Raw genomic sequence first — 27,815 nt, 5'->3', positions numbered from 1 at the left:
ATTATTGCCACATCAGTGAGTTACAAGTGGATTCTAATAATCAGAAAAATTTTAATTCACAACAGATTTTGAAGCTTGTTTAAATTGCACAGGATTTAATTCAGAAGGTTGAGAGGCACATTTTGCACTTTCGCATCCAGTTTTTTTTAGGCTTTACGCAGAAACGAGATCTTGAGAGAGTCAGGGATGACCAACTCTTTAGCACTGAGGACTGGGGGAGGCAAGTGAGGGAATGTGACAGGAAACTCTCTCCTCAGGTCCATTAGGAGTTGTGGAGGCGGACTGGCAGAGCGGCCTTTGAGAAGCCCCTGGGGACAGTAAAGACAGAAACCACTGACACTCAGATGCTGCTTTAAATGAATTATTATGTCAGACCTCATCTTGCCAAACAGTACCTGAACAATACGGATGAAATTCAGAGTGACTCTTTCATCAAGATCACTCTGGGGCGTGTAGAGGGTCAAAATCTTCACAATCTGTCACCCATAATTTAAAAAAGAAAGAAAAAAAGACAAGCAGGCAATTAGATAAAATGCTCCACACTTTTCTTCGCCAGCACAACCTAGAACAGACTAACACACCCACCTGCTGACTGGAGAGGGCTGTGCAGGTCTGAACAATGGCCTGTGCATCCGCCTCGGTCTTTTTCCCCACCTGCAGCAGCTGAACTGCCTGGATAAGTGGCTCCAATGTGGTCACAGCGCCACCTGCCTGCACATCTCGACTCCGCAGCCACTCCTCCAGCAGGCTCACATTGTAGCTAAATGTCACGACAAAGATGATTAATGTGGAACAACTCACAGCTAATAACAAGTTAAGAAAAGAGAAATAATAATATTATTTTTCAATTATCTCTGAAAAAAAAACATTATTTAGAAACATTAGAGTCAATTAGATCTTCAACTAGTTCATTTTCAGTCAGCAGTTAAATCCTCAGCATTGGAATGATGATCCAGTGCAGATAATTTGAGACCTTCAAGTTGGAGTATTTCATGTATGCACATTCATGTGTACATGTTTTTTTACCGTATTTGCATGCCACGACTCCAGCAGCACATGTCTTTCCTCAGCAGCAAATTATTAAGAGCTGATGCACAGATGACGTGGGTGAGCTGGCGGAAGGCCTGCTCCAACAAACTCTGGGGCAAAAACTGGCGGGTCATGGCAGTGTGAAGGGCTCCAAGCTCCCTTAGCACAGAAGCCATGGTTGGAGCATCCCCTCCTACAGGCCTGGGGTCTGAGCCTGCTCGCTTCCTGGACACTCCCAGCTTCACTGCTGAACCAGACAGACCGGTGATGGTTTCGCTCTCCAGCAAAGCAGGGACTGAGAGGAAGGAGGAAGAGCAGGACACAAGGAGCAGTGGAGTTTTGAAAGAGCATTAGCAGTTTTAGTATTGTGAATGCTGTAAGCGGTACCTATGATGTTGTGTAGACGCTTCCCAGAGATGGTGAGAAGCTGCTGGTAGGCCTGGATACAGAGGTCACTCAGGGTGCGGATCACGTCGCTCATGTCAGCGGTCAGTGGAACCTGTTCATCTGAATCAAGAGTCTGAAAAATAAAGAAACAAGTCACACAGACTACTAACAAATTCCTGAGCACACTGATCACTGATCATCCTGTCTTAAGATTTTGTCCAAAAGGATGATGAAAATAAAAATGAATAAAACATACCCGTTGTGGAGAGTGCTGAATCAACAGGTCATGCAACAGACAGAGGTTTTTCAGCCACAGAGCAGTCATATCTACATCATTAATATGTTTCTGCAGAAACAGATGCAGTGAGAAAAGTAACACTCATATGACAGATAGTAAAAAAAATATCTCAGTGGTGATGTTTGTATATTTAGCACATGGTCTTCCCCCTTATGAGTCAGAATATTCTTGCTTGAGGATGAGCACACAGTGAGACAATGACCACAAAGAGTGTTTCAAAGTTAGTGTCTTGGTGTTTTGTTAGACAGGAAGTGAACTGCCTTCGTGTACTAAACCTCAGCCATATGGCGCATGTGGGAAGATTCAGATCAGAGTTCAGGTTACCTTCAGAGCAGCCTTCATGGCGGTGACAGTGGTGCTGCAGAGCGAGCGAGCACGAGCCTGATCTCCACTGCAGTCAGCTTGACGGACGCACAAGAAGAGCAAGCTGGCGGGCAAACCGGGGGGCAGGGAGAGCGCGCCATCGACACGGATGTCTGAAACGCAGACAGAGACAGCCAACAAGGACAGGTCAGCAGATACAGGTTTAGATGATTTTCACTGTAACGTTTGTGTTTCTGGAATTCATATTACATAAGCATTACATGTGTCCTAAAATGGAAAAAAAAAAATTTAAAGATTAGTCTCACCTGTGATGAGGTTCTTGATAAGTTTGGTTTCATCTTTTTTCCTACATTCCAGCAAACCAGTGACTGCTGCTGTTGGCTTTGAGTGATGTGGACAGGAAGTCTCTGAGGTTGAAATTGATGAGAAAACCAGAGAGGGTGAACACCTCAACACAAACCTTCAAACATAAACAGTTCAGGCTCTCTGTACTCATGTACAGCCAGCGAGGGGAAATCTCACCTTGTGTCAGGAGTCGTCTGAGTGACGAGATGTTTCTAAGCTCCTTCAGCTCCCTTCTCAGCCGCACACACTCATGCTCTCTGGCTTCTAGCAACTCCTGGAGCTCCTTTGAAAGACAAATTTTAATTTTGAACTTTATATTTCACCCAATGTTCTTTAAATGTTAAACATCAAACATGTTTTAAAAGGCAGAGGACCCCCATGACTCTTATATTTATGAGAGCAACAATTGATTAGATTATTCTGTAATTATTCTGTACATTAAATTAGTTTTAGACAACATAAATAAATCTCCACCTGTGCCTGTGCAGAAGAAGAAGAAGATATTGATTGACTGAGTTGGCACCTCAGAGCCTCCAGTTCCTTTTCCTGCTGGCTGTGCTGGTTACGCAGCTGGCTCTCTAGGAACCTGACTCAGAGGGACAGACAAAAACAGGATGACAGATGAGTTCGTCTCGAACATAAATCACAACCCAAGATCTGAAAGTGAAGCGCAGTAATCCATTGACAGCTATGAAGGGAGTAAATAGTGAAAACTGACTTGTTGGCCACTCGCACAGCATCATAAGCGAGTTCCAAGTCTTCTCTTTTCATCTTCACCGCCGGGTCTTTGGCCACATCCATCTTCTCCATCAGTTGGTCCTGTCAACACAAACATGACATGATGCAGTATTACACTTTAGATTTTAGATTTCTGTATCTTCAAGAAACGCTTTTTAACTCCAGGCCTCATATTTACTCACCATTGGTGTTTCAGAGTTCCACACTGAGAGTCTCCTCTCAAAACTTGGAGACGTCACACTAACTCTGCGCACCTCCTCTGGTGAAGGCAAGGCAGATGTGAAGGGTGATGCTGTGAATGGGCCGAGAGACTGGGGCGAGAGCGGAGTTGGGGAGGGAGAGAGCGGCTCCAAGCTCAGACTCTGGGAGGAGTCGTTCCTTCTGTGGCCCTTGGTATGCTGCATGGTGAGGAGGAGGAGGAGGACATGAGGCAAAAAACAACCTGAAGACAAACAAAACGGTGTTTAAGTGTCTTTGATGGCAGTTCTGAACCTCAGTGAACAGACTCATCTCCCTGAGGTTGTCATATCTCTGCTCCAGTCTGGTAAATTCCCTCAGGAGGCCCTGATACTTGGTCTTCTCCTGATCCAGCTCTGCCTGAAGAGCTGCACTCGCCTGCAGCACAGCCTTACGCACACACTCTGCACTCACATGGACAAACACACAAAAGAGAAAGAAAAGAAATTAGATACACGAAACGTGACAAAGAAACAGAAGAATACAGACAGCTGCTGGAGCCGAGGCCCACCATTCTGTGCTTTTTCTTGGTCAAGCAAGCGAGCAGAAAGTTCTTCTTTCTCTGTGGAAACGCTGTCCTTTTCTTTCTGCAGGGCTTGCAGCTCCTTGAGAGATAGTGTGTTCACAGGTCAAAATCTTTAAAAAGCTGAATAATTCAACAGAAGATGAAGGCAGAGAAATGCATCGTGTATTTTGGGTTGCGGATTTACTTGTGTGAGTTGAAGGATCTGTTGGGCAATTTTCTCCTCAGCTTTCTTCCTTTCTTCCACTTCTTTCTCACTGATGACTGGGACAGATGGAGGTTTCTCCTGTTTCTGGTTCTCTAGTTTCTTTATGATGGCCCTCAGAGCTTCCAGCTCGGCACCAGCAGCCCCTCGTTCTGCATTAAGGGTCTCTCTCAAAGCAGCACTCTGCCTTGCCTGGACCACCACACAATCAGCTTAATGAGACAAATATCAAATGAAATCACTTCTTGTTTAACAGAAAACAACCATCACCCACCTCCTGGTCTACTCTCAGCTGCAACTGCATCAGCTTGACTTCCATGCCTTTGTTGAGCTCTCTGTACCTCTCCACTGAGCGGGCCTCTGTCTTCAGTTTCAGCAGCTCTCTCCTGGCAGCCCTGCGGCGCACGCAGCACTGCATGAAGACCACCGCCGCATGCACCCGCCTGTAAGCCCGCCTCGCCAACCACCTACGCACACTCGCCTGGAGCAGCACAGCAGCCCTCTCTGCCACCAACTGGGGAGTGAAAACAGGGTTTGAACTTCAAGTCGATTCAGGTCACGTGCATTTAACTTGTAAACCAAGTATTTTGCAGTGTGCTGCTCATGACATCAGAACTGAATAAAACAGTCTTGTATTTCTCAAGGATCAGCTCAGGGAGGTAATAGGGAGGAAAAAGGCTGATGCTGCACGCTGACCTGTCTATATCTGCGGCGTGCCAATGTGCCCCTGGTGAAGGCCTGGATGGTGATAGTAGCCTGTCGGATCATGAGGAACAGCTGCCTGACCACCAGCATGCGATAGGTCTTCTGGATCACTAAGGCAGCTTTAGTGTAGCGCAGTATTAGAGCCAGCCTGCAGCCATGTTAGAAAGAAATGATAGAAGATTTTCTCAAGTTTAAATCTACAGTTTAGCTGTTTGTTTCCCAAGGTTATTATGCAAAGTTACCAAATTGTTCATTTTTCCTTTAAAAATACATTAAATGAAGTGTGGAAAGACTGTGCTGTGATGCACACATGCTTGGATGTTTTCTAATCCTTTAAATTTTCTACTAATTTTAACAAACTATTTGACTGAAAATTATATCGGATTTTCACACAAGTTCTAAAAGCAGGTAGAACTCATTAGGAAGAAAAAATTCATGAATGGGAAATAAGCCAATCTGTGAATAGCGAAAGGATGGGAACCAGTTTTATAAAAGGTCACATAGATTGACTTTATGATTTTTAACGTTCATTTTGTTTTTTTAACTAATCTTTGTATGGAATTATAGGAGTGCCAAAAGAAGACAAATATGGGAAAAAAAAAACAGAAATATATAGACATAAATATATCTAAAAAGATTAAAAGAAATTAGAACATATAAAGACAATTAAATAAAACTATAAACAGAAATATAAATGTAAAAATACATAGACAAATAATAATAGAAATTTTTTTGTCTTTATTGTCCTCATTTATTTTCTGATTTTTTCCCAGATTGTTTTGAAGTTCTAAAGTAAAGAACTTGATCTTTTTCCTTTCTCAAATTCATTAGTATCATTAGAAATTCATCATTCTATCAATGATGGCAAGCAGTCTGGATCCACATCCAGATAAATTGGCCCAAATTACGAAACCAGCACCACCATGTCTGACACGGTTTTCCTTTTTTCATACGTAATGTCTCTCATTTAAAACAACAAACCATTTTTCCAGCAGCTCTCTAGCTTGTCCAAACCCACTATTATTTATTATTCTGATGGAAAATTCATGAACAATTATTTTTTATAAGATTACACATGCTATTACACAACTTGAATTTTGGGGGGAACTTTGTTGGTTGACTATTTTGTTAGTTAAAAATTGTCCCGAATGTCCTTCATTAGGACACAAAATATCTGACTTCAGGTTGTTGGAGTCCAAACTCCTTAAGGGAACGTATTATGAATAAATCACTTTTTTCGTAAAAAAGAAAAAAGAGAAGTTATATTTGAGTGTCTGAAAAAACTCAGCTATTCAGAGTAAAGATGAATCATTTTGCAAAGTTATCCAGCCTCTTTTCCCATTATTTCCACTAAGCTTAAGCTTCATATGATGCTGCATTCACTGTACCTTGGAAGTGCTTGCTTACTTTTAGTTATATAGTTCATTTAACTGAAGAAATAAATGAGCTCTTTGTGTTTTACCAGTACTTACTTAATGTTTTTTCCAACAAGGAAATCTGACTTTTAAGTTTTCTACCAGTTGGAAAGCAGAATTTCTGATTTCTCATTTGGCAGTGAATGCACCATCAGTGAATACTTGAAAGGCAAATTGATGGAGGAAAAATGAGCTGATGCAGTGCTTCTGTTATTTTGACCAAAGCATGTCACAAACATTTAATTAAAAGTTTAAAAAATAGTTTGTTTTGAAAAAAAATGGCAGAATGTCTATTATATGTTGTGTAACCTTTTCCAGCCTGAGCATCAACAGCTCTGAGTTTTCAAAAAAAATCTTGTATCCTTATTCCATTATATACAACCAAGACCACGTTGTAAAGATTAGTCTTTAACTGTGCAAATATCTGATGTTGTTAGGTTACCTTTATGCAAAAATACAGAAAATTTCCCAGTTGTTGTTATATTTACAAAGATAAATATGTGTCCTCACCGTCTGGCGAGACCTCCTCTGCAGTATCTCTGAATGGTGACAGTTGCCCAAACGATCCTGCTGTATCTGATCCGTGCCAGCCATCCTTTGACCCAACTTTGGATGACCACAGCAGCCATACGCAGTCTCTCAGCTCTAAGCCTCTCCAGAAGAGCCACCTGACCTGCCCGGAAGAATACTTTGGTCTTTCCAAAGCAGTACTGGTTTGGGTCTGGGATGAGCTGAGACATGGCCTGTCTGCACAAGGCCTGGGCGTGCTGCTGGCTCTGATACCCTTGAAGTAGAACGCGATATCTGCTGAAGAACTCCTCATATGTCCATCTGTAGACACAGATTTGACACGCGAATCTTAGGGATAAACAACCTGATATTTAAACATTAGTACACATTAGCCTCATTAGTCATTTAAAGCACTACAATTAGTAGAAATACCACACTATTCTACTAATATATAAGATTTAAGTCAGGAGTAGGATTAACACCAGAGGAGTTCTCAGTACCTGGATGGATAACCTGCCGCACTGATACGAATAGTCTCCAGGACCCCGCAGGCTCTCAACTGCTGGACTGTCCTCTTAGGGTCAAACCTTACAAGAAGAGGATGCACACAGTGATACCCAGTAAACACAAGATGCTCAATTCTGGTTGTCAAGGGCCACTATCCGGCAGGTTTTATATGTTTCCCTGCTTCAACATGCTTGTGCAGAACTTGACTAACTGCTGGAGAAATCAATTTTATTTCAACCAGGTGTTGGACCAGCAAAACATATAAAAGCTGCAGGATAGTGGCCCCCATTGGTGAATAAAACTGGATGTCCTTGCAGTAAACCAAATTAAGACTTACATAAACGGTTCTTTTAGGTCATTTGGTTTGATACAGCGGACGTAATGAGGTGTGGTGCTATTGAGAGTGTCCATTAACATCTGCAAGGACTGACGAAACTGACAAGACAAAACACAATGAACATGCAACTTAATTAGCCTGAAAAAAAATATATGTGAAAGAAGAAAAAAGAGATAATATCTCACCTGGAAGCCTACAGTCAGCTTATGTTCTCTGGTGGCTCTTGTCCCTGAGCGAATGCTTCCATTGGCCACAGAGGGTCTATTTCCCTGCTGCTGGAACAACTCAGCCACTAGCTCAGACTGATGCATGACATACACACACATCAGTGATACACTGGCCACTCCATACAGATTATATAAGAATATGAAACAACTTTTTATCTGATGCATGTTTACCTGACTTGCTTTGAGAATGTTAATGAGCTCTTCAAAAACCGTGTCTCGGTTCTTGTCTAAAAAGCCATCGCATTCATACTGCACCTGATTTAAGGCGGAAAACATTCAATGCAAGCAGACTGGTTGCAGCAAGGCAAGTAAGAGATGCAACCTTTCATCACTTACAATGTCAGCAAAGTGCAGTATGATGAAGGCACTGTTGGACATGCGAGGTTTCCTGAAGTGAGGATGGGGCATACTGGTTAGATGTTGGTCGTACAGCTTGCGCACCCAGTTTTCGTCTGAACCTTTGGGCATCTGCACCATTTACAGAGAAACTGTCATCACAGAATAAAACTTTTGTAGATCAGCATTAAAACCCAATGAGTTCAAATTATATAAGTCTGTAAACATGCAAAAAGACACAACAATAGGCAGAGGGCATGACTGAAGAGGTGAAACTGGGACTAACCCGGCACTCCTCATCTAACAGATCAAACATGCCCAGATGTCCCTCAATGAGATCGATACACTGCTGATTGTCACTGAATTCAATCCTGTCCCAGGCAAGCTCCTCTCGGACATACTCCTCCTGCTCCAAGTGGAAGACGTGCTTACAACAAACACAAAACAAGAATTCAAATGTTAATAATAGAGAAAAAATAAAGAGCCTGGGTGTAGCATTAATACCACTCAATAGAAATCATTTTAGCTCATAAATAGACCAAGATTTTTTTTTGCACCACACAGTATGGCCCCTAAAAATATTTTAAACGCATATCTTACAGTATCTTACGTACTGTATACCTTTTAATTTAGTACAAAATGTTTTAAATATTCAAAGCTGATCCTTGTAGCCTTAAGAAGAAAGTGAGAAGAAAAGAAGGTGGGCTTAGCATGAAAATTTGAACAAGCACAGCTTACAGGTTCCTTTTCTCCCTTTTTGCTGTGCTGCAGCTCTGCCTCCGAAGCTTCTCTCTGCAGAGGGGGCTGTCATGCATGCACAGGCTTATAACCCTGGCAACTCAAGTAGTAATGACTGACACTGTCTGGCATTGATTGTTTGTTTTTGTTGTTTTGTTTGTTTGTTTTGTTTTTTTCTGGTACAGTTGATTCTTGTGAACTGCATCAGGAACAGGAGAAAGAGGAAGAAGAGGGCCATGTGTTCTTCTTACTGAAGGGCCGTCTCTGTTACTGTCAAGGCATAAGGTAAGTAAAAGCATTCTTTATCATCATCTTTATTACAGTCACTATCTTCTTTTTGCACAGAAGCACTACAGGCTTTCAGGTTACACAGAAACTTTCTCTGATACATGTCAGTGTAGCATCTGAACACAAAGTTAAATAGAATACTACATGTCAGATGTCCAAATAGAGAGAAAACTCACCCTGTTGAACTGCTGCTGCAGTTTTTCATTTGCATAATTTATACAGAACTGCTCAAAACTGTTCCGTTCAAACGTCTCAAATCTGCTCCAAGAGAGAGACTTATCAGTCTATTTTGAAGACACACAAAAAGATCTTAACCACACACTGCTGGTAAATAAAATCTACATTTCATTCACTCACCCGTAGATATCTAACACGCCTATGAAGGATTTGGTCTTCCCCTTCTGTGTGCGCAGGGCTGAGTTAAGCCTCTGGACTGTCCACGTAAACAGCTGACCATAGATGTGTTTGGAAAGTGCATCTCGGGCTTCTAGAGCCTGCTGCCCGGTCATAGGCTTCACCAGCATCTCTCCTCCTACAGCAAGTCTGCGATGGCACAGCCAGTGAGCCATCTGAGATCCCTCAACTCCTAACAGCTTGGAGAAAACAGCAAGAGAGCGGTCCTCTGCCTAAAGGAAAACAACTGACATTTACTCTTGGTCTGCACTTATTTAAAGGAATCAGGAAAATACAAGAATCTATATCAATACAGTGCCGTAATATTCATTACATCGATGTAACTCCGGTCAGAACTTCTCCCACTGGCTTGAATGTCGACATTACCGAGGTGGAGGACAGCTGACAAGATCCTGAAGAGCTCCATCTGCTGGTCAGGCTGCACACCTGCAATATTAGGTGTGCAAATACATAAAGTATTCCCACTTCTATCTCTTAGTTTTCTATTCTGGTTCATCTAAATTGAATATACCCAAGATTGTGAAAGCATTGCGAGTTCGTTCCAGGTCTGACAAATCATCTGTGTCTGGTATCTGCACCTGTCCTCCCTGGTTAGTGTAGCGAAAATATTCAGGCGCATCTGGAGTCAGCAAAAACACATCACATTCAAACTACAAGCAGTATAGACTGAGTGGATGTGGAAATCTCTTGAGAACGAGCTGAAAGAGTCAGTGTAAAGAAGTCTCACCCAGTTTGAGCGACCTCATTTCAGGCAGCTCTCTGGAGGCACACAGCTGATAGAAGATGTGGTAGTTTCTCTCTTCTGATGCCTTAAAAACACACAAATATATGTTTACAGGGAGAAAATTCATAAACATGTACATCCCTGACAGAAAGGAGTAACATTTTAGATATAAAACATTTTTCTACCTTACCTGGAAGACAACCCTTGATTTCTCCAGCAGATATGTTCTCATGTTGGCCCCGATGATGTCCCCCTTCCTGCCAAAGCCGATCTCAATGTACTTTCCAAAACGACTACTGTTGTCATTCCGAGTGGTTTTTGCATTCCCTATGGACTGCAAATGAAACACACAGTGAGGTCGTGTTCATAACCTAAAAAAAACTGCTTTTAGTCTTTACCTCCATGATGGGATTGGAGGCCAGAACCCTCTCCTCCACGCTGGTCTGCTGTGCTGCTCCTCCAACCACAGCAAAGTACCGCATGGTGAATTTGGCTGAGACAGTTTTCCCTGAGCCTGACTCCCCACTGATGATGATGGACTGGTTCCTCTCCTCCCTATTTAAACAGATCATGTGACTATCAAGCTCCATTTAGTAAACAGGCTATCCTGAAATGACTTCTACCCCCTTACCTAGTCATGGTGCGGTAGGCTTCTTCTGCCACAGAAAAGATGTGAGGCTCCATGTCAGTCATGTCCTGACCACTGTAAGCATCTATCACCTCCTCCCCATATATAGGAAGCTGATCGTAGGGGTTGATTGCAACTAACACAATACCTGGAGGGACAGGTAAAGGAAGTAATACCAACATTACAACATCCTTCATACTGAAAGGATTTTGGTTTCTGAAGACAGATGTTACAAGGGCAAGTTTTTTTACATATAAAAACATTATCATTATTAAAAGGATTCCAATTTAGTTTCCCTGACAAAACCTTTAGCACACTAACTACTTTTAGTTTAACATTTTTAAAAGTATTTGCAACTCTTCAATGTTTCTAGACATAATTGATATATAAAAAAATGATCATTCTCATAACAAAAGGATGAATCTTAAACTAAACTAAATACACAACATACTGCACAACTATGACAAAAAGGAGAAACAACCTCTGTCATCTGTAAAAGTTTAAAAGTCAGGGCATAATGGAATTTAATATGAAAAATTTTACTAATTTTAAGACCCGGTTCTGACAAGGTGCTTCCACAGAAGTCAAAAGGGTAAGAAGGAGCCAAGTTCTGCCCATCAAATTCATTTGATTAACTGATAATTAATGCCATTTCTAAACAATCTAGATCATTGTAGATTACAAACACTTATTCAGTAAAACAAAAACTCCAAAGACAGATGCCAGTCTTCCCAGATCTGCTTCTGACAGTACAGAAGGAAAATGACTTAAAAGAAGATGGAACAAGTATGGATTAATTTTATAAGATTTACAGAATAAAGCATATTCTCTTTAAAAGAACATGGCAGCACAGCTTATAGCTTTGCAAACTTGCTTCTGAACAAACCACAAAACCTCTGGAACAACATCCTTTTGGACCAGTCTGACCCCAGTAAAGATGTTTGTCCACGATGCAAAAACCTTATAACAGCTGTCAGAAACAGCAGTGGAGGGCTGATTAGTCAGGCTTGTTTTGCAGCCAAAGCAACTGGACACCTTGCAGTCATTGAGTCAGCCATAAACTCCTTTGTATACCAGATTATTCTAGAGTTAAATGTGAGGCCATCTGTCTGACAGCTAAAGCTTGGCTGAAATTGGATAATGCAACAAGACAATGATCCAAAGCACAGCAGCAAATTACAGAATGGCTGAAAAAACAAGAATCAAACTGCTTCAATGACCATTTCAAAGTCATTTGAAGGTCTGGACAGATTTAGTTTTATTATTTTTCTTTTATGTCCTGACATGTAATACCGGAAAATGACTGTATGCTAAACCAGTTTTATAAAAGGTGACAGATAGGGAGTTGTCTCTTTCTTTTAACCTTTGATCTTTGATTTATATACAACTTTGCTGTAATCATGCAAACAGAAGCTCACAGTAGCTGCTTGGTTGGGGCTTTTTTCCTCCAGCTCTTCAGCTGTCATGCTGTCCCATTTTTATCTGGACAATCATGTGCTTCTACTTTTATGTTGCCCTGTGTGTTCTGCTTTCATCTACCCATGTTTTGCTCACCACAGTAGGTGTAGATGCAACTGTAGTCCAGAAATCGAACCCGGAGGTTATGTAGCACAGCAGGCTCATGGAGAAAGCTGAGGGCTGTCAGGTCATTCTCACCCTCCAGGATGTCAGGGTTCCCCAGCGGTGGGAGATCAGAAGGAGAGTCCACAGAGTAACGGACCTCCTATCAATAGAAGTGGAAGTTAGTGGTCTAAGAAGTAGGAAATAAAATTATATTTAGTGAGAAAAAAATTACTGTGACATTTTATGAAGACAAGTAAACTTGAGCTATGAAATGATTCTGGATACAAGATAATGTGCTGCATGTCTCACATTTCCATTAGAGAGCTGTAGCTGTAGCTGTTTGTCTCCAGGCCTGTAGTCCTGCAGGAGCTGAGCTGAAACCCAGACTGCATCTGGGTCAGGGACCCACACACTCGCCCCCTAGCAAAAGAGCAGACTGTTACCAAGGCGTTACTCTAAAACTGGGTCAAACTACATGGAGAATTAGTATTGTTGGATATGGACATAATGTGGAAAAATCTGAAATTAGAGAGAAAAAAATCAATATTACAGGACATTAAATTTAGTGTCAAACACTGCTTAGATGTCACACGTCCTGGCCTCACCCAGTCAAGGCATTTGTCACCGATCAGCATAAAACAGTCTTTAACGATGTTAAAAATTAACACTGGTCATCCTCTTTAAATTGCTTCCATGGATTAGCCATTATTTACCACCAGTAATTCACTTATTAATATTTTGAACTAATAGAACAGGTTTGGTCCAATAGTGCAAACATTTAGTAGGTAATTTAATTAGTAAATTTGATACAATCAGGCTTTGAGAAGTGAAGATTAAAGCCTTTGCAGAGTTTCTACATCAGTATGGATTGTATCAGGACCTGTTATTTTAAGGCATGAAGCAAATAACTGTTAACCTGACATACATACTCATGCTAAACCATTCATTAGGATTTCCTTTAAAGATCCAAAATCATTTAAAACATCTTAAATATAGCTTAAACTCTAACTCTTACCTTTGTGTATAATTCCAGAGTTGACATGTTTTACCCTTTAATCACATAGGAAGACATCATGTAAAACTCCAGCTACTGTCAGTGTGTTCTTGTGAGGGGGGGGAAGCCGGTATCCTGCTTCTCTGCGGTCGCCTCCCGTCCAGGTGACAGTATTCTGCACTTTGTCCAGACTCACATAAAGACAGTCAGGTTAACTGTTAATCTGCAGGAGGATGCAGCTATTGGATGATCAGTTTGAGTAGTTACACCCAGGCAGAGCTGCGCTATGGAAACGTGTCTTTTAAATTAATTTGCGACATCTAAATAGCAGGTTTTAACAGTTACAGCTGATACAGTACACACCCTTTCCTTAATATAATCTTAGCACAAAAAGCAAGGAAGTTTGTGTTTGGCTGATTATTTCTCCACTTTTGTAACACAAACTGATGCTGTATTGTACATCATTAGAAAGCTCGACTGGTCACCTTTACAATGAGGTAAAACTTGTAAGGATTGTGCTTCTGTGGAATGGACAATACAGCTAAACATGTGGGTAGTGGCCTAAAAAAAATGTTCAAAATCCCCTGCAGTTTTATCCTGTTGGTATTTATTCATGTTTTAAGTTTCTTGGTGGATTGGATGATTGTACTCTCACATAATAATAAGGAAATACATGTTTACACTTTAATTTTACCCTTTGAGGAAGGAGGCTTAATACCTCCTCCTCCTCATGCTGGTCACCAGCCTGGTTACATTTTCTTTAGCAGGGAGTTTCTGCAGGTCAAGTGTGGTCTTGTTGTTCTTCAAGCACACCATGATCACAAAAGTGTTAATGGGGTTGATGTCTGAACCATCCGCTCCACTCCCCAATTCTGGAGGTACTGGAGTTGAATCAGCAGCAAAATAAGACTGAACGGGGGGTGCAATATCCACATATTGTACTGTGTTGCTCATCCATAAATGCACATTTCTTCAAAGTTACACCTCTTATAAAGATGACTAATCAGATTTTCAATGATATAAAACAAAAGCACACTGCAGATTTAGTGACATATTGAAACCTTTTAATAATCAACACAATCAAATTCATTTCAGCAATCAGCCTGCTGATGTTGCGAGGGGAATTTCATGATTTCAGCTGGATGAATTATTCACTCTTCACCCAACAGGGATTAAAAAAAATGCAAAAATCATTGTTCTTTAGATAATAATTAAAACTAACAATAATTTGCTGTCACCAGTTTTGTGCATGGGTTTAAGAGGAGGCAGCAAGTGTGTGGTAACATTGACACACACAAAAAAAAGGACAATAGCAATGTTTTCCAACATCGCTAAGCACCTAGAATGATGAAAAATACAAAACAGCAACAATTGAACAACCGAAAGAGGTTTCAAGTCATCTCTCTCCCACTGCCCTCAGCTGAGTCGTGCATGTGTTTATCAGAGCAAATATACTCATTAAAAATGACAAGTCCTCTCCTTAGTCAGTACTGAGCGTGACTCAGACAATACAGCTGATGTAGATGATAAAACATCCTTGGAATTACATTAAAACTTTGTCCACTTTGAACAGATTCAAGTGTCATACTATATCTTCTATATTAGTAACATCAGCCGCCTGCAGGTGAGACCACCTCACATTGGTCTACAACTAGTAGATTCACGTCGATCGTGTTGAGTTACTCATGGAGCACACGTTAAAATTTCCAGTGAGATGCCAAAAAATACAAAAACATTCATTCCCAATCTGCCCAGAACCAGAAAAGTAAACAAAATCAACTTTCTGCTGACAATGAAACGTTTGTAACTGACATGATTGTCACAAAAAATTCTGAAACCTTTTCGTAAAAAACACACTGAACACTGAATTTGACAATGTAGCTAAATTATTTCTAATATTTCAAAGTTCATTTGTGTCTTTTTTTTTTTTTTAAATCTTGTTTGTTGTTTTCATCATAAAAATCATCTGGGCTGATTAATACAGTCAAGTCCAGCAGAGTTCATGATAAAACAAATGCTGAGATTGCACTGGAGTGAATTGGGTTGAGGTTAAAGTTGGATGCAGATACCGGTCGGTGGAGGGGGCAGTTCATCAGGGCTGGACTGGAAAAAGGGTTCCAACTGTTCGTGGTCTTGTGAAAAGGCGTTGAACAATCCTATTTTGATTTTAGAAAAACCTACAAGACATAAAAAAAAAAAAAAATTAGCAAAAGTCTAACATTTATGAGGTCAATCATCCTATTTCTCTGCTGCATCTACACACATGACCAGGCTCACCCTTCACTTATGTCTCCAACCACCTGTGCTATACGCTTTCCATATCCTCACTGCCGTTGCCGTCGTCCTTCAGAGGCTCTCCTTCGTTGGCAGCCTCTTCAACATGGGCCAACATGTCAGCCATGAGCGCCTCCTCCAGCCTTTTCCTCACACTGTGCACCAGCTCCTCCTGCTTCCTGTTCAGAAATGCAACAGGAAGTTGTTACAGTTGGCAGTTGCAGCTGCCTGTTGCAAACACTGGATAAGTTAGAGCAGGTGATGTTGCTTTGCAGATTGTGTGGAGCTTGCAGCAGAATTATCCCAGCTAACAAGCACGCTTACTCATGGCTATCAGCCATTTTTCAAAGAATGTGTCAGCTGTTTTTGTGGAAAATTTGGCTCTAAATAACCAATACAAATCTTTTAAAAAAGGAAATTCATTTCAGAGCCAACTGTTGAAGGCAATTCACCGTTTGCTTGTGCATTTTGCAAGAGACCAGAAGTGACAAAAATTTATCACTCTCGCCAGTCGAAGTGTTGCTACTGGATTCCTCTGCAGTCTAATAATTCTAATGCGTGGAGTGAACTGCCAACAACGCATGCACATTACAAAATGAATTCCAACCAAAGAAGAGGTCAATGTATTGCAGCAGTTCTGTGATGACCCACCTGATGTCCTCGTCTGTGACTATAAAGGCTTTGCACAGCGGCTGCGTCGTGTTGAGCCACACTCCCGGGTTCTTCTCCACAGCAGCAGACAGCTGCCCAGTGATGGGAGCAGCGCTGGTGTGGAGAGCGCTCGCTATGGCTGACAGGAGAGTTTTATCTGTGCAGCCCGGTCCAACGCCTGCAGAAGCAGCAGCAAGGTCATCAGTTATTACAAACAAACACCGCAGTGGCTTTTGTCTTGAGCTGTTGCAGCAACACTGCCATTGTAAGAATTATCTAAACGTTACTTCTGTTAATGCTCAGCTGGTTCACCTTGCAGGCCTTTAGGCAGCTCCATCGTTTTCACCAACTCTTCTGCAATATCGTAAGCATTAAGACCACTGAGTTTTTTCTCCCAAAACAGCTGTAGACAGAAAAATATGGAGTTGCTTCAAATGCATCAAACAAATCTGCTACTCAAACGCAACTCTGGTTCATCCAGGTACACATTTCCCTCCAAGACCTACACAACATCTGCAATGTTACAGTTTCAGAAACACATCTGGATGGTTTGTGTGGCGTAACATCAACGGCAATAAGCAGAATCTCTTCACCTGTCGAGGTTGATCAACAGCTTTCTGAGGGTCTGTTTTCACTTTGTTGTTGGGATGGTTGGTAACCTTGGTAACTGGCTGCTTAAAAATGGAGGCCGTCTGCCTGACTGGGAGTGATGTATTCAAATCAGGCTTGCCCTTAGAAATAAGGATAAAGACAGGAGGATGAGACCACAGAACTAATTTCTTTAGAAATAATTGGATTATAAACCCACATCTGTGTTTATAGGAGGCTTGTACCAGCACTTGAGACAATTTAGCACTAACAAGTCTGATAGAAATAGTTTTACTGTTAACATGCCACATGTGCAGATTTAATGCATCTTATTAAGTTAGTGCTGCTTCAAAGATGCTTTGCAACCTACAAAAATTAAATTTCCATTACAGATATATGTATGATGCAAACTACACACTCAATATTCTGGTACTTAAAAACACTTTTTAATAAACAACAGCCAGTTCTGGACACATTTTAATTATTAATTTCCCTCCTTTGTCTCACCTTGTTCTGGTTGTTGTTATCATATCGCAGTCTCTGACGGTTCTTGTTCAGTTTGCTCATCAGCATCTTCCCCGTGCGAAAATCAAAGGAGCTGAGGTCCATCTGGTTACCAAGGTAACGGGCCAGCTGAGGCTTGCTCCGAAACTTCTTCCCAGATGGACTGGCAAGGAAGGTGGAGAGACAAGAAAAATCATCAAATCAATACAATCTGCTGTCAAAAATAAAAAGTATGGACAGACTGAACAACATGAAGACTGATAGTCCCACAGAGATGAAAGACAGCAAGACAGACACATCACAGTTGAACAAGGCAGACAGAAACGTGTAACCATGGACCACAACGTGCAACAAGTCAAAAAAGCAGAAAGAACCAGACATCCAAATGAGCAATGACACTGAAAAACATTAGCAGCACTATGTGAAATGAGTGCACTCCTTCATGAATACTCTTTTAAAACCATGTTATCTACTAAAAGCTTCACACATTTATGATAACTTTTTCATATACAGCACAGAAATTTACCTCTAAGACTGAACATGTTAAAATGGCAAAACTAACACTTGGCCAAATGTTTCAAGATGGAAACATTGTAGCTCCACTTGAAGGAGCAACGTCTTTAACCTGAGCGATGACCAACAATGGCACAACTGTGGGTGGATTCGTGCTAGTAACTCATGCAAATGTATCACACACCACTGTTAACACCAGTATGATTGTACAGTTAGCCTACCACAAACTATACAACCGACCCGCCTCCCCCCTCTCTTGCCTCTGTTCCTCATCTTGCTCTTCTGCTCTGCTAAATGAAAACAAATCTGACGTTGTTGATTCACTTCAATGGGAAATAAAGAGTATTAACTGACATTTACACTGAGTTTTATTTAACAGAAAGGCCTTGACAGCCGTGGGCTGCTACCACTAGCCTGAACGAATGGACGGACTCCCGTCAACAAATGTGAGAGGAGGTGGCCTGCTGGCCTTGTTGCCCTGCCGAAAACTAGACCCCCCTCCCCTTTCCATCTCAAACTTTATACCAACCACCGTCCTCCTGATCACATTCCTGTTTTAGTCCGTAAACTCGGTGTATCGTGCAACTGTAATTATTGCAAGCTCTCGTTCGTTTAGTACCTAAAGTAATAGACATCGCTCTTGCCAGCTGACAAACCCGACTTTCTGGTCACTTCTTCCATTTTCCAGCCTTTGGGGAGAGCAGTGCAATCCCACCTTTTCTTCTCCATTTCCCACGCGAGTAGCCTATGAATCCACTAAGAGTTACTACAAATAACCAGATTAGACTTGAGGAGATGTGTCGATTTTGGTTTTTGGTTGTTTCTTTTTTTTCTTATTTTTTTGTTTTGTTTTGTTTTGTTTGTGGGTTGAAAGGCCTATCGTTTCTTACGCTTTTGTTTCGACCATTTTAAAACGTGCGTCCCCTGTAATGGGATCTCCCAGCTAACAACGTCTCATCTCTTTTGTCGTTCGCAGATCGCTCCGCCACGGACCTCAGCCACATCACTACCTACATGTCTCGCCGGGACACGACGACTACATCCGCAAGGAAAACAGGGCAGCGCGGCTACGTAAAGACACAGCGAGGCATGCGGAAAAGGACAGGAAGTTTATGTATTGACACTTCAAAATAAGAGCATAGGTTTTTCGCAGCATAAACCATGTTAGTAAGAGTTAGAACATGGAGGTACTCGTGTGCTATAAAGTAGATTACTAAAGGAACAAGAGTATAAATGCTAAAACACATTAATTAAATATGTTATAGACGTCAAATATAAAGGAAAATAGTTTGTTAATACAGTTAAACATTTGCATTTTTATTATGTATTACAATATTTAAAAAAAAAACTACACTTCCAAATTTTAACTTACATGAACTTCTTTTTGTATGGCAGACTCAGAGCTGCTATAAGTTTAATCAAAAATGTTTAAGGTTTGGGGCTGCTTGGAGGTGGCCTTGTGTAGAACTTTTATCAAGTAGCAACAAATTAAGGCGACCAAAATAAGTGGGACAGCTCATCAAGGCAAACAGGAGTAGGGTCAAGTGTAGAGTCAAGGGGATGGATTGAGACTGGGCCAACAACAGGAGGAGGGAAATCGAGAAGTCTACAGACTGATAAATGGGGATGAGAGCAATGCAAGGTAACCCGTTTTTAGGCTGTTAGCCCTTTATTTTTACAATAACAGGAAATTGTATTTAATCTACTGCCTGAATGCTCGTGGTTAATAACAGAAACGTTCTAACCTACAGTACCATACACTTGACAACAAAAAAGGCCGTAATCACGATGCGGCGGTGACAATGTCTATTAACACAATTGAATGATTAAAGAAACAGTAAATTAACCATCTTACTTGATGTTCATAGCCTAAAATGCGCACGTTTTACGTAATGCATGTGAAACTGGAGCGCCGCTCGACCACGACAATGACGACCGTTGTCTTTCAGACTCGGTGCCGGCTTTTATATATGAACAAAGTAGTTCTAATCAATTAAACACGCTTCATTCCTGAAGCACATCACAGTTTGATAAGATTTTGTGTATGCAACAGAAGGTCAGACCTGCAATAATTACAGCCGCTGTGCGTAGCTAAAATCTCGGTCTAAATATCACACTATCGACGCAGAAGATACCGACTCAAGGCTGAACCGGACATATCTGTACATATAAAGAAGGAAAAAAACGTATTAAAGTAATGCCAAAAAAGACAAACGTGCATCTAGACTGGATATTGCCGTAGAGCTATTTGCATATAGTGAGACCCCAAATTGTTTTTGCCTAATCCTAATCGATGACAAATATACTTTCCAAATTGATCATAAAACGGTATTAACATTGACCGAACGGCACACTTATTACTTCATTCTTTGCTCGCGGCATTATTATCCTTTAGATGATGTACTTACTCGTTTTTATCCATCTTGAGGACACTATCTCGCTTTCTGCCTCTTGCTATGTTAAATCCCTTCTCCCCTCTCCCCTTTCAGTCCCCTCCCCCTCTAATGTTAGAAATGAAAGACATTATCCACGCAAATTTTGCATTGAGCCCGATAACATGAGGATAATGCCTGTTCGAAACATGGCGTTTTATACGTCAGACAACTTTGCAATACTTTAAATTCCGTCATTTTACACCAATTTAAATTGCACCATCAGACACTTTCCCGAGGAATTTAAAAATGCAACTTTTTTGACTGGATCGGCAAAGTCATCCTAAAAGAAAAAGAAGCATATCGAGCTGTTGAAAATTTTATTGCAAATATCCTGGTTCTGCATATGAATGAACTAAATATAAGAAAAACAACTTTCGCCGTGCAGTTTAATTAAAACATTTTAATTGTTGTGAATTTACAAAATAATTGGACACATTAGGCTAAATTAAAGATTTATTCACATCTTATAACACTTCATCAAAACAGCGTTTTTACAGTGTGCCTCTGGAAGTCCAAACTCGAGCCCTCAGTGACTGACTGTTGAGACTCAGCATCCCCAGTTAAGCAATTCACCCATGCGCCCATCCCCAAGTTCTGTCCTGAAAGCAGAAACATGGTCCATTCATTAGCAAAACGTATATAAACGCATAAAAAAAGAGCACACACTCACACACAATTCCTGTGCTTGACAAAACCTGTGCTTGACTTGACAAGTTAATGATTTCTGACAAGATAACATTTACTGAAGGGGTTCGTGGTGGTGGTTTAAGAGAAGTGCCCCAAAAGGTACATTACTAATATGTATGCACAAATACTAATTTTATACCATCATATTTTTAATAATATGATGGTATTTATATCATATAATTATAACCAAATACGATTCATAAAAAAAACACAGATTATCCCCAAAACACTGGCACATTGTTACTTTATTGAATGCACAAATTAAAAAAATGTGTATTTGTAACCATTTATTTCTGTTAAACTGGGTCAATTTCAGATTAATAAGAAGTGCAGATATCTGAGATATTTCTGACCTCAGCAGGTGTCAGGTGCAAGATAAGTGATGGCAATGTTTACAATGACTTAGCATGTTTAAACTGGAACTTTTACCTGGCTTACAACTTCTAGCATAAATAAAGGAATCACCACACTTGGAGGATGCTCGGCATTTTTATTTGGAGAGGAAGGAAGGAAGGAAGAAATGAATTGATTCATGTAATGAAATAACTCAAAACTTTAAATAAAATTTCAGTAATAACTTTAATATACATTTTTTGGTCAGATGAATCAGGAAAAATATGGAGTCACTCAATTATAAACACAAAAGTTAATTTTCTATTACTATAGTAATTCCCTGCATCAATATATATATGCAAATGAGTCTGTTGTTAAAGAAATTTTGCAGAGCTAAACCAGTTGTTACACCAGACTGATTTGCATAAAACATTGCTCCAACAAGAGGGGGTTGAGCTGAAACACATGAAACTTTAAAAAGATAATTCAACTCAGAGCGTGGCAAAAAATGTAGGTCAATCCCAGTCAGCTGTTTCTAAAATTTAGAAGACATACAAAAATACACAAAGTTGAAAGGTTATAAAAGGGAAACACACATCAGGTTAGGAGGGAAAAGCGTCACAACAGTAAACTCAAAACATACCTTGAAAACAGAAAGTGAACGCACACACACAAACAGGAAAAGCTCAAATGGCCAGCAGAGCAGGAGCCATTGGTTTGTGAGTGAATTGTAAGACACTGCTGAAGGAAATGGGATTTCAGTCTAGAAAAGCTCAAAATAAACCACAATCACTTACTGAAAATGTATGGTAGGGCTGGGCGATATGGCCTAAAAATAAAATCTCAGATTTTTTTTTCTTTTCTTTTACAAAACAAACTTATTAAAAACATTTATTTGCTTATATAGATGAATGCCAGCAAAAATAAAGCATATAATGTCTTAGCTTTTCCACCATATAAAAGACTTCATATCTTAAATAGAAGTATGCGACACAATGCATCCGTGATCTCTTTCCATCTGGATCCTTATCATACAGGATCCACTGCAGAAACAATTCCCCTGATGAAGGTTGTCTCTTAACGAGGGTTTGTGGGTTAAGTTGACGTCTGCATCTCATAGAGAGCAGCATTTCTCACTGCAGTTATACGCACAGCTAAATCCCTGGCATGAGTGAAGGGTCACTTCACTGAACATCTGTCAAACAAACACCGTTTGTGGTGTGGAGGGAGAGCTAAGTCTGCTGCTAACTATGGAAAAAAAAATCCAGATTTTCATCAAATTAAATCTCCGAAATGGAAAATTCGATATTATCAATTAATCACCCAGCCCTAACGTATGGCAGAAATTATCAAGAAAGCATAAAAGAAAGAGGAGAAACATATTACTGATTGCTTTTGGTTTGTGATTCCTTTGCTTTGTTGTTGTTAAAGGCTGAATAATTAGGATTTTTTCCTTAAAAATAATTTAAAATGTTCTCATTTGCTGCGAGTGATAAAAGGAAGCTTCCCTATAAACAATTTGTGTCCTACATCAACAATGTCTGTCAAGTTTTTCTCCTTCAAAATACGAGTTCAGTGTCGGAATAACTTCAGTACACTGTGTTGGTCTTTCCAACTTCCTGGTTTCTTAACCAATCATATGCGACTCCCCACGGTTGCCTAACAACAACAAGGCAGCGTTTGGTATTTTATGTTGGCAAAAGAGCAGCAGTGTGCAGGTATGGAAACTAGTAAAAGAAGTGGACCAGAAATTGTTTCAGATAAACCTAAAAAGCCTGGGCATCTTGCTAAAAAAGCAAACGACCAAAAACGGAATAAAACGAGGATCAATATTGGAAAATCTTTTGAAAGGTGGAGAAGTCTGAGCTGGCAAAGTTTCTCCTCGGCAGGTAAGCACCGGAATTTTGCTTAAATTAACCGAAAAGTTTATCTTGATTCACAAAGATTTTAGTGTAATTTATTTCTCGGCACTCATTAAATTAATTTGTGTGACTGTATGGATGTATTAGTGGAGTAAATTGGTGGCCTGTTAGTTTACAACAACAAATGTAATGATGTTTGGGCCAAGTGAATACTGTGTTTGTCCTTATAAACTTATTAAATTACTATCAAATTAATTTATTAAGTGAGACTAAGGGAAAACTGCTGCTGCGCGGCATTTGTTGATTAATGTAGTGTTTGTTTACACTCTATTTTATGCTAACGTAAATTAGCATGTGAAATTAGCGCTAGCATTGCAAAGCATAGCAACTTCATGTGTGTGTGAATCATCTTCGCTCCTCATCATGATGTTTGCTGGCGCTATGTTCTCCGTCCTTCATATACTGTATATAAAAGAACCGTGGGACGACGCTCTCCGTGTTTTTCTCTTTCGACTGCAGTTCTGATTTGAAACACTAGGTGTCAATGCTACTTATTTTGCCTTTAAAGGATATGTTTTACAAAGCCCAAATTTTCATGCTAATGAAATAGCTTTTCATCACATCTGTCTATTTAATAAACAAATACATCCTTCAAGTGTGGTGACCCCATGACGGTGCGTTTTATCTTAGTGACACAATAAAAGCTCATGAGAAATTCAACTGAACACTGCAAGCAGAGTGTGAGAAGGAAGTAGCAGATATACATTTGGTTGGTATGAAGACATAACTCACATTTTATAGTCTTTTTCACTCATCCTTCTTGAACTTTCCATTAATGTATGGAACATAGTCTAGAATTAATCGCCAGTCTGTGAAGTGAATGAGCGCCACACCGCCAACTGTTCCCCATGCAACCATATTTGGTACCCTAGATGGAAGAAAACAGTGGAATTTCTAATGAGACAGAACCACAATATCATCTGTGATGTGCATTATACATTGCACATGTATGTACAATGCAGCCAATTTACAATTGGCTAAAACTTGAAGATTAAAAAAAATAAAACTTGAGAAAATTGCATTTGTAGAAGAATTAAATCATTAACCTTAACAGCTTTATAAACAGAGATTAAATATTCCTAAGTACATTAGGGATGCACAATATTGGATTTATACCTTCTATCCCATATGCCTATATTTTACAACTCATTTGGCCGATAACCGATAAAAATATTTCTTCCCCCACACCTAATTGCAGAGATTATCTACTTCCCTCTGTTGTTAAATTAAAATAACAGTATTATTCTGCATACTAATGGAACATTCACTTCCTGCGCAAAATAAGAAGAATATTTCAACTGGCATTATGTACAACATGACAAATTAAATAATGCCAAATTGTTTTTAAACAAAAAAAGATATGTGCATCATATCCTAATTAAAACAGACTTGGATAATGTTCTCCCAGCACGTTATTTTATTGGTAATTATATTAGCAGAATGGCCGATATCTAATTTTGAAGACGATATCAGCTGATACCAAATATTGTGCATCTCTAAAGTACATATTAATCAATGTACTCTACTTAAGTACAAATAAAGATGCTTATGTTATACTTTCTACTTTGCTATATCAGACAGCTTTATTTAGGGACTGCCTGCAAATAAATACTTTTGCACAGAAAAAAAAAGTTGTAATATGATCTGAACTAGAGATGCACAATATTGATAAGCCTTATTTGTAATGGCCAATAAAGTTTTCTTTTTTAAAGCTATACAGGAAATACTGTCTGGATCAGTGGTCCAGCCCTACCAAGGAGTCAACAAAGATAATGGGATTCACTATGTTTTCACTCCAAATAGATTGTCAAAATTAACACAAATTAGCACATGTATAAAATCATAACATACATCCATCGGCTTTACCAGCTGATTCCTATGCAGGGTTCTGGGGGGAGTTGGAGCCTCTTGCAGCTGCTATTAGGCGAGAGGCAGGGCGCACCCTGGATAGGTCACCTGTCCATTGTAGGGCCAACATAAAAACAACCACTCACTCCTAGGAAGAATTTAGAAACACCAATTAACCTAACAAGATTGTTTTCGGGCCATAAGAGGAAGAGGGATTACCTGCAGAAAACCCACGCATGCATAGGGGGAAAATGCACAAAATCTTATTTACTGGAACCTATGGATTCTGTATGAGGCTTAAGATATCAAACTGTTACACATAGTGTAGGTCAGTGGTTCCCAACCTGGGGTCTGGCACACCCCCAAGGGGGTCCCCCAAAGAGCATAGAGGGTCCCAGAGGCTTTAAACATTCAGAGCCATTATTATTAATGTCCATAAGTTGTCCCTATTTTAAGAAAAAAAAAAAGTAATGCTATATGTTGTTAATTTCACTTTGACTTTGTGGAAGGACAGGACTCAGGCAGAATACATTATTTATAGTGAGAATCTAACTTTAGAAAGCATAAAACCAAGCATGGTTTCAGCATGGGATAGGCAAGGGGTCCGCGGCTTTTTAGTATTTACATGAAGGGGGTCCTCAAGGAAAATAGGTTGGGAACCACTGCTGTAGGTGTGTTTTTAATCAAAATTACATAACTCTCAGACACATTCATTCCACAAGACCAATAAGCAAATGTAGCCTCCTGAATCAAACTTAATGCAGTGAAAGAGACACTGTTCACACGTACAATTTCACTTTCAGATGAAAGTCTGGTGGCATGGTTCATGCCTTTATGGACAGATCAGCTTATCAATTTATCTGACACATGATTCTGGAAAATATTTTTGATGATGGAGACATCCAGGCAGCTTATTAATGGAACTGTGACTTCTGGACCCATAAATTTCCACACAAAAATACATGGGATACATTAATTATGAGGATTAACCAAAAGTTGATTCAATGTCAAAAATGTATACAAAAAACTACTGGATTACAATAATATCAATAACAATCAGTGGACAATGGGCTGTGTTCAGCCTTGGGTTCTTTGCATGATTATAAAATGAAAGGAAAAAAGGTTTGGAAGAACTGATTTAACTGATTGTGGGAGACATCATTCAAGTCTGTTAGGTTTACACATTTCAGTGCAGTTTTTTCATAAAAAAAAAAGTATAGCTTGTGTACATTTACGTAAAATATTTCATGTTTTGTCAAATAATTTGTATATTTGAAATGTTTTGTACTTTTCTGTGCAAATGAAAGAGACTGAGCATTAAACATATAAAACATCACAATTAAAATATGTGATAAACAACACAGTCAAAATTACAATATTGTGCATCCCCAAATTAAAACAGGTAATGGTTACACCTTAAATCAGGAATCACCAACACACCTCTTGGGGCAGTGTTGCGAAGATTTTAGATGTTTTCTTGCTGCAACACACCTGGATCACATTAAAAGGTTCTCCAACAGCTTGTTGTCAAGTTCTGCACAAGCCTGGTAATGACCTACTAATTTGAGTCAGGTGTGTTGCAGCAGGGAAACATCTTTAAAAATTAGTTGATTAGCTTTCTTATGGGAATCTATAGACAACAGACCAAAGAGGACATCCATGTTTGTTTAAAATAGTTACTGTTGGATACAAAATTTTATTTAAACTAAAAAAATTAAAATCTTACATTTATAGTAAAGTTACATATAGTTATGTGACAGGGAAAATATCAGCACTGTACAGTAGTTTTATAAGATTTAAGTGATGGTGCATAACATTTTTTATTATTTTGTATAGCACTTATGTTTACGTATTCTTAAAAGATGAGCACTCCAATCTTGAAAGTTATCAGTTTTAACAATCTCTCAAATGCCAATTTTGCCCATTTTATTAACTTAAAATGAGTCTTCAAGGCTAGGCGCAAATCTTTTATCCTCCTCGTCAATGTCACTTCCCTTCTCCACTAAATGGACTTGTGACAAATGGTAGGATACGGACTGTGCAGAGTAGCCCTGCCAGCTGGAAATGAACATAAATGCTAAGCTAAAGTTAGCTTATAAGCCCAACGGGTCACGAAGAAGGACACAAGGACGTTGACAGCACAACCAACCTAACGAGAGCACGAATATTTCATCCCAGAGCTCAAATTATTATTGCTTTTACTTACCACGCCCGTAGAATATTAATATACTTGGGGCCGACGATTTTCTTGAGTACATTTTGGACCATTCTGACGTTCTTCTCGCAGATATTCACAACACGAAATGTTTCCCTCTCTGATGGCCGTTTAGGACCCTACGTAGGGTTGACTCTTCTGACGCCTGTTAAAAATAACCCAAGAATATCCTGGGTGGGTTTACCAAAAGGGTACCTCAGGCCATTAGCAGGTCCGTCTTTCAGAAAGATTTTTTTTTTTTAAACAAATGCAATTTATTAGAATCATTCCGTAAAATGGTACCTAATTATTGCACACCCATGCCAAATGCATTTGTTCCCTAACCCTTAATTGACAATAAAATTAGAAACAAACTCATTTTCCGCACTACAAT

The 27,815-nt window shown here is 39.8% G+C and overlaps 3 protein-coding genes across 10 annotated transcripts; all 3 read right to left on the bottom strand.

Annotated features, from left to right (window-relative positions):
* Positions 1–75: 75 nt before the first annotated feature.
* si:dkey-110c1.10 (unconventional myosin-Vb) lies at positions 76–14,288 on the bottom strand. The gene is made up of 35 exons (XM_042006278.1): positions 14,226–14,288; positions 12,788–12,898; positions 12,470–12,638; positions 10,919–11,063; positions 10,686–10,842; positions 10,478–10,621; positions 10,291–10,372; positions 10,075–10,182; positions 9,877–9,989; positions 9,507–9,775; positions 9,326–9,407; positions 8,410–8,550; positions 8,124–8,255; positions 7,959–8,042; positions 7,746–7,862; positions 7,561–7,658; positions 7,217–7,303; positions 6,717–7,037; positions 4,783–4,939; positions 4,361–4,600; positions 4,069–4,278; positions 3,870–3,963; positions 3,614–3,762; positions 3,304–3,519; positions 3,102–3,202; positions 2,858–2,969; positions 2,561–2,666; positions 2,344–2,445; positions 2,039–2,190; positions 1,673–1,762; positions 1,417–1,549; positions 1,027–1,324; positions 586–760; positions 396–476; positions 76–308 (listed from the first exon to the last, which is right to left on the bottom strand). The coding sequence occupies exons 1-35, from the start codon at positions 14,286–14,288 to the stop codon at positions 147–149; spliced, it is 5,001 nt and encodes a 1,666-aa protein (XP_041862212.1). The 3' UTR covers positions 76–146.
* Positions 14,289–15,405: 1,117 nt separating this feature from the next.
* Positions 15,406–20,476, bottom strand: mbd3b (methyl-CpG binding domain protein 3b). Of its 8 annotated transcripts, none has more exons than XM_042007144.1 (8): positions 20,411–20,439; positions 18,224–18,292; positions 17,493–17,652; positions 16,991–17,128; positions 16,710–16,800; positions 16,398–16,575; positions 15,773–15,925; positions 15,406–15,649 (listed from the first exon to the last, which is right to left on the bottom strand). In XM_042007144.1, the coding sequence occupies exons 1-7, from the start codon at positions 20,422–20,424 to the stop codon at positions 15,778–15,780; spliced, it is 798 nt and encodes a 265-aa protein (XP_041863078.1). In that variant the 5' UTR covers positions 20,425–20,439; the 3' UTR covers positions 15,406–15,649; positions 15,773–15,777. The 8 variants fall into 8 exon arrangements, with proteins under 8 accessions (XP_041863078.1, XP_041863080.1, XP_041863079.1 ...); XM_042007146.1 differs by having other exon boundaries at positions 18,263–18,292; XM_042007145.1 differs by having other exon boundaries at positions 18,224–18,289.
* A 401-nt stretch (positions 20,477–20,877) lies between these two features.
* LOC121653583 (cytochrome b-c1 complex subunit 10-like) lies at positions 20,878–27,570 on the bottom strand. The gene is made up of 3 exons (XM_042007151.1): positions 27,434–27,570; positions 24,112–24,247; positions 20,878–21,036 (listed from the first exon to the last, which is right to left on the bottom strand). Exons 1-2 carry the CDS (start codon positions 27,493–27,495, stop codon positions 24,127–24,129), a joined length of 183 nt encoding a protein of 60 aa, XP_041863085.1. The 5' UTR covers positions 27,496–27,570; the 3' UTR covers positions 20,878–21,036; positions 24,112–24,126.
* Between the last annotated feature and the right edge of the window lie 245 nt (positions 27,571–27,815).

Source organism: Melanotaenia boesemani, chromosome 14 (assembly GCF_017639745.1).
Source record: "Melanotaenia boesemani isolate fMelBoe1 chromosome 14, fMelBoe1.pri, whole genome shotgun sequence".
Lineage (NCBI taxonomy): Eukaryota > Metazoa > Chordata > Actinopteri > Atheriniformes > Melanotaeniidae > Melanotaenia > Melanotaenia boesemani.
The sequence above is the reverse complement of the archived record's forward strand: the minus strand, read 5'-3'. Positions and strand labels throughout refer to the sequence as shown.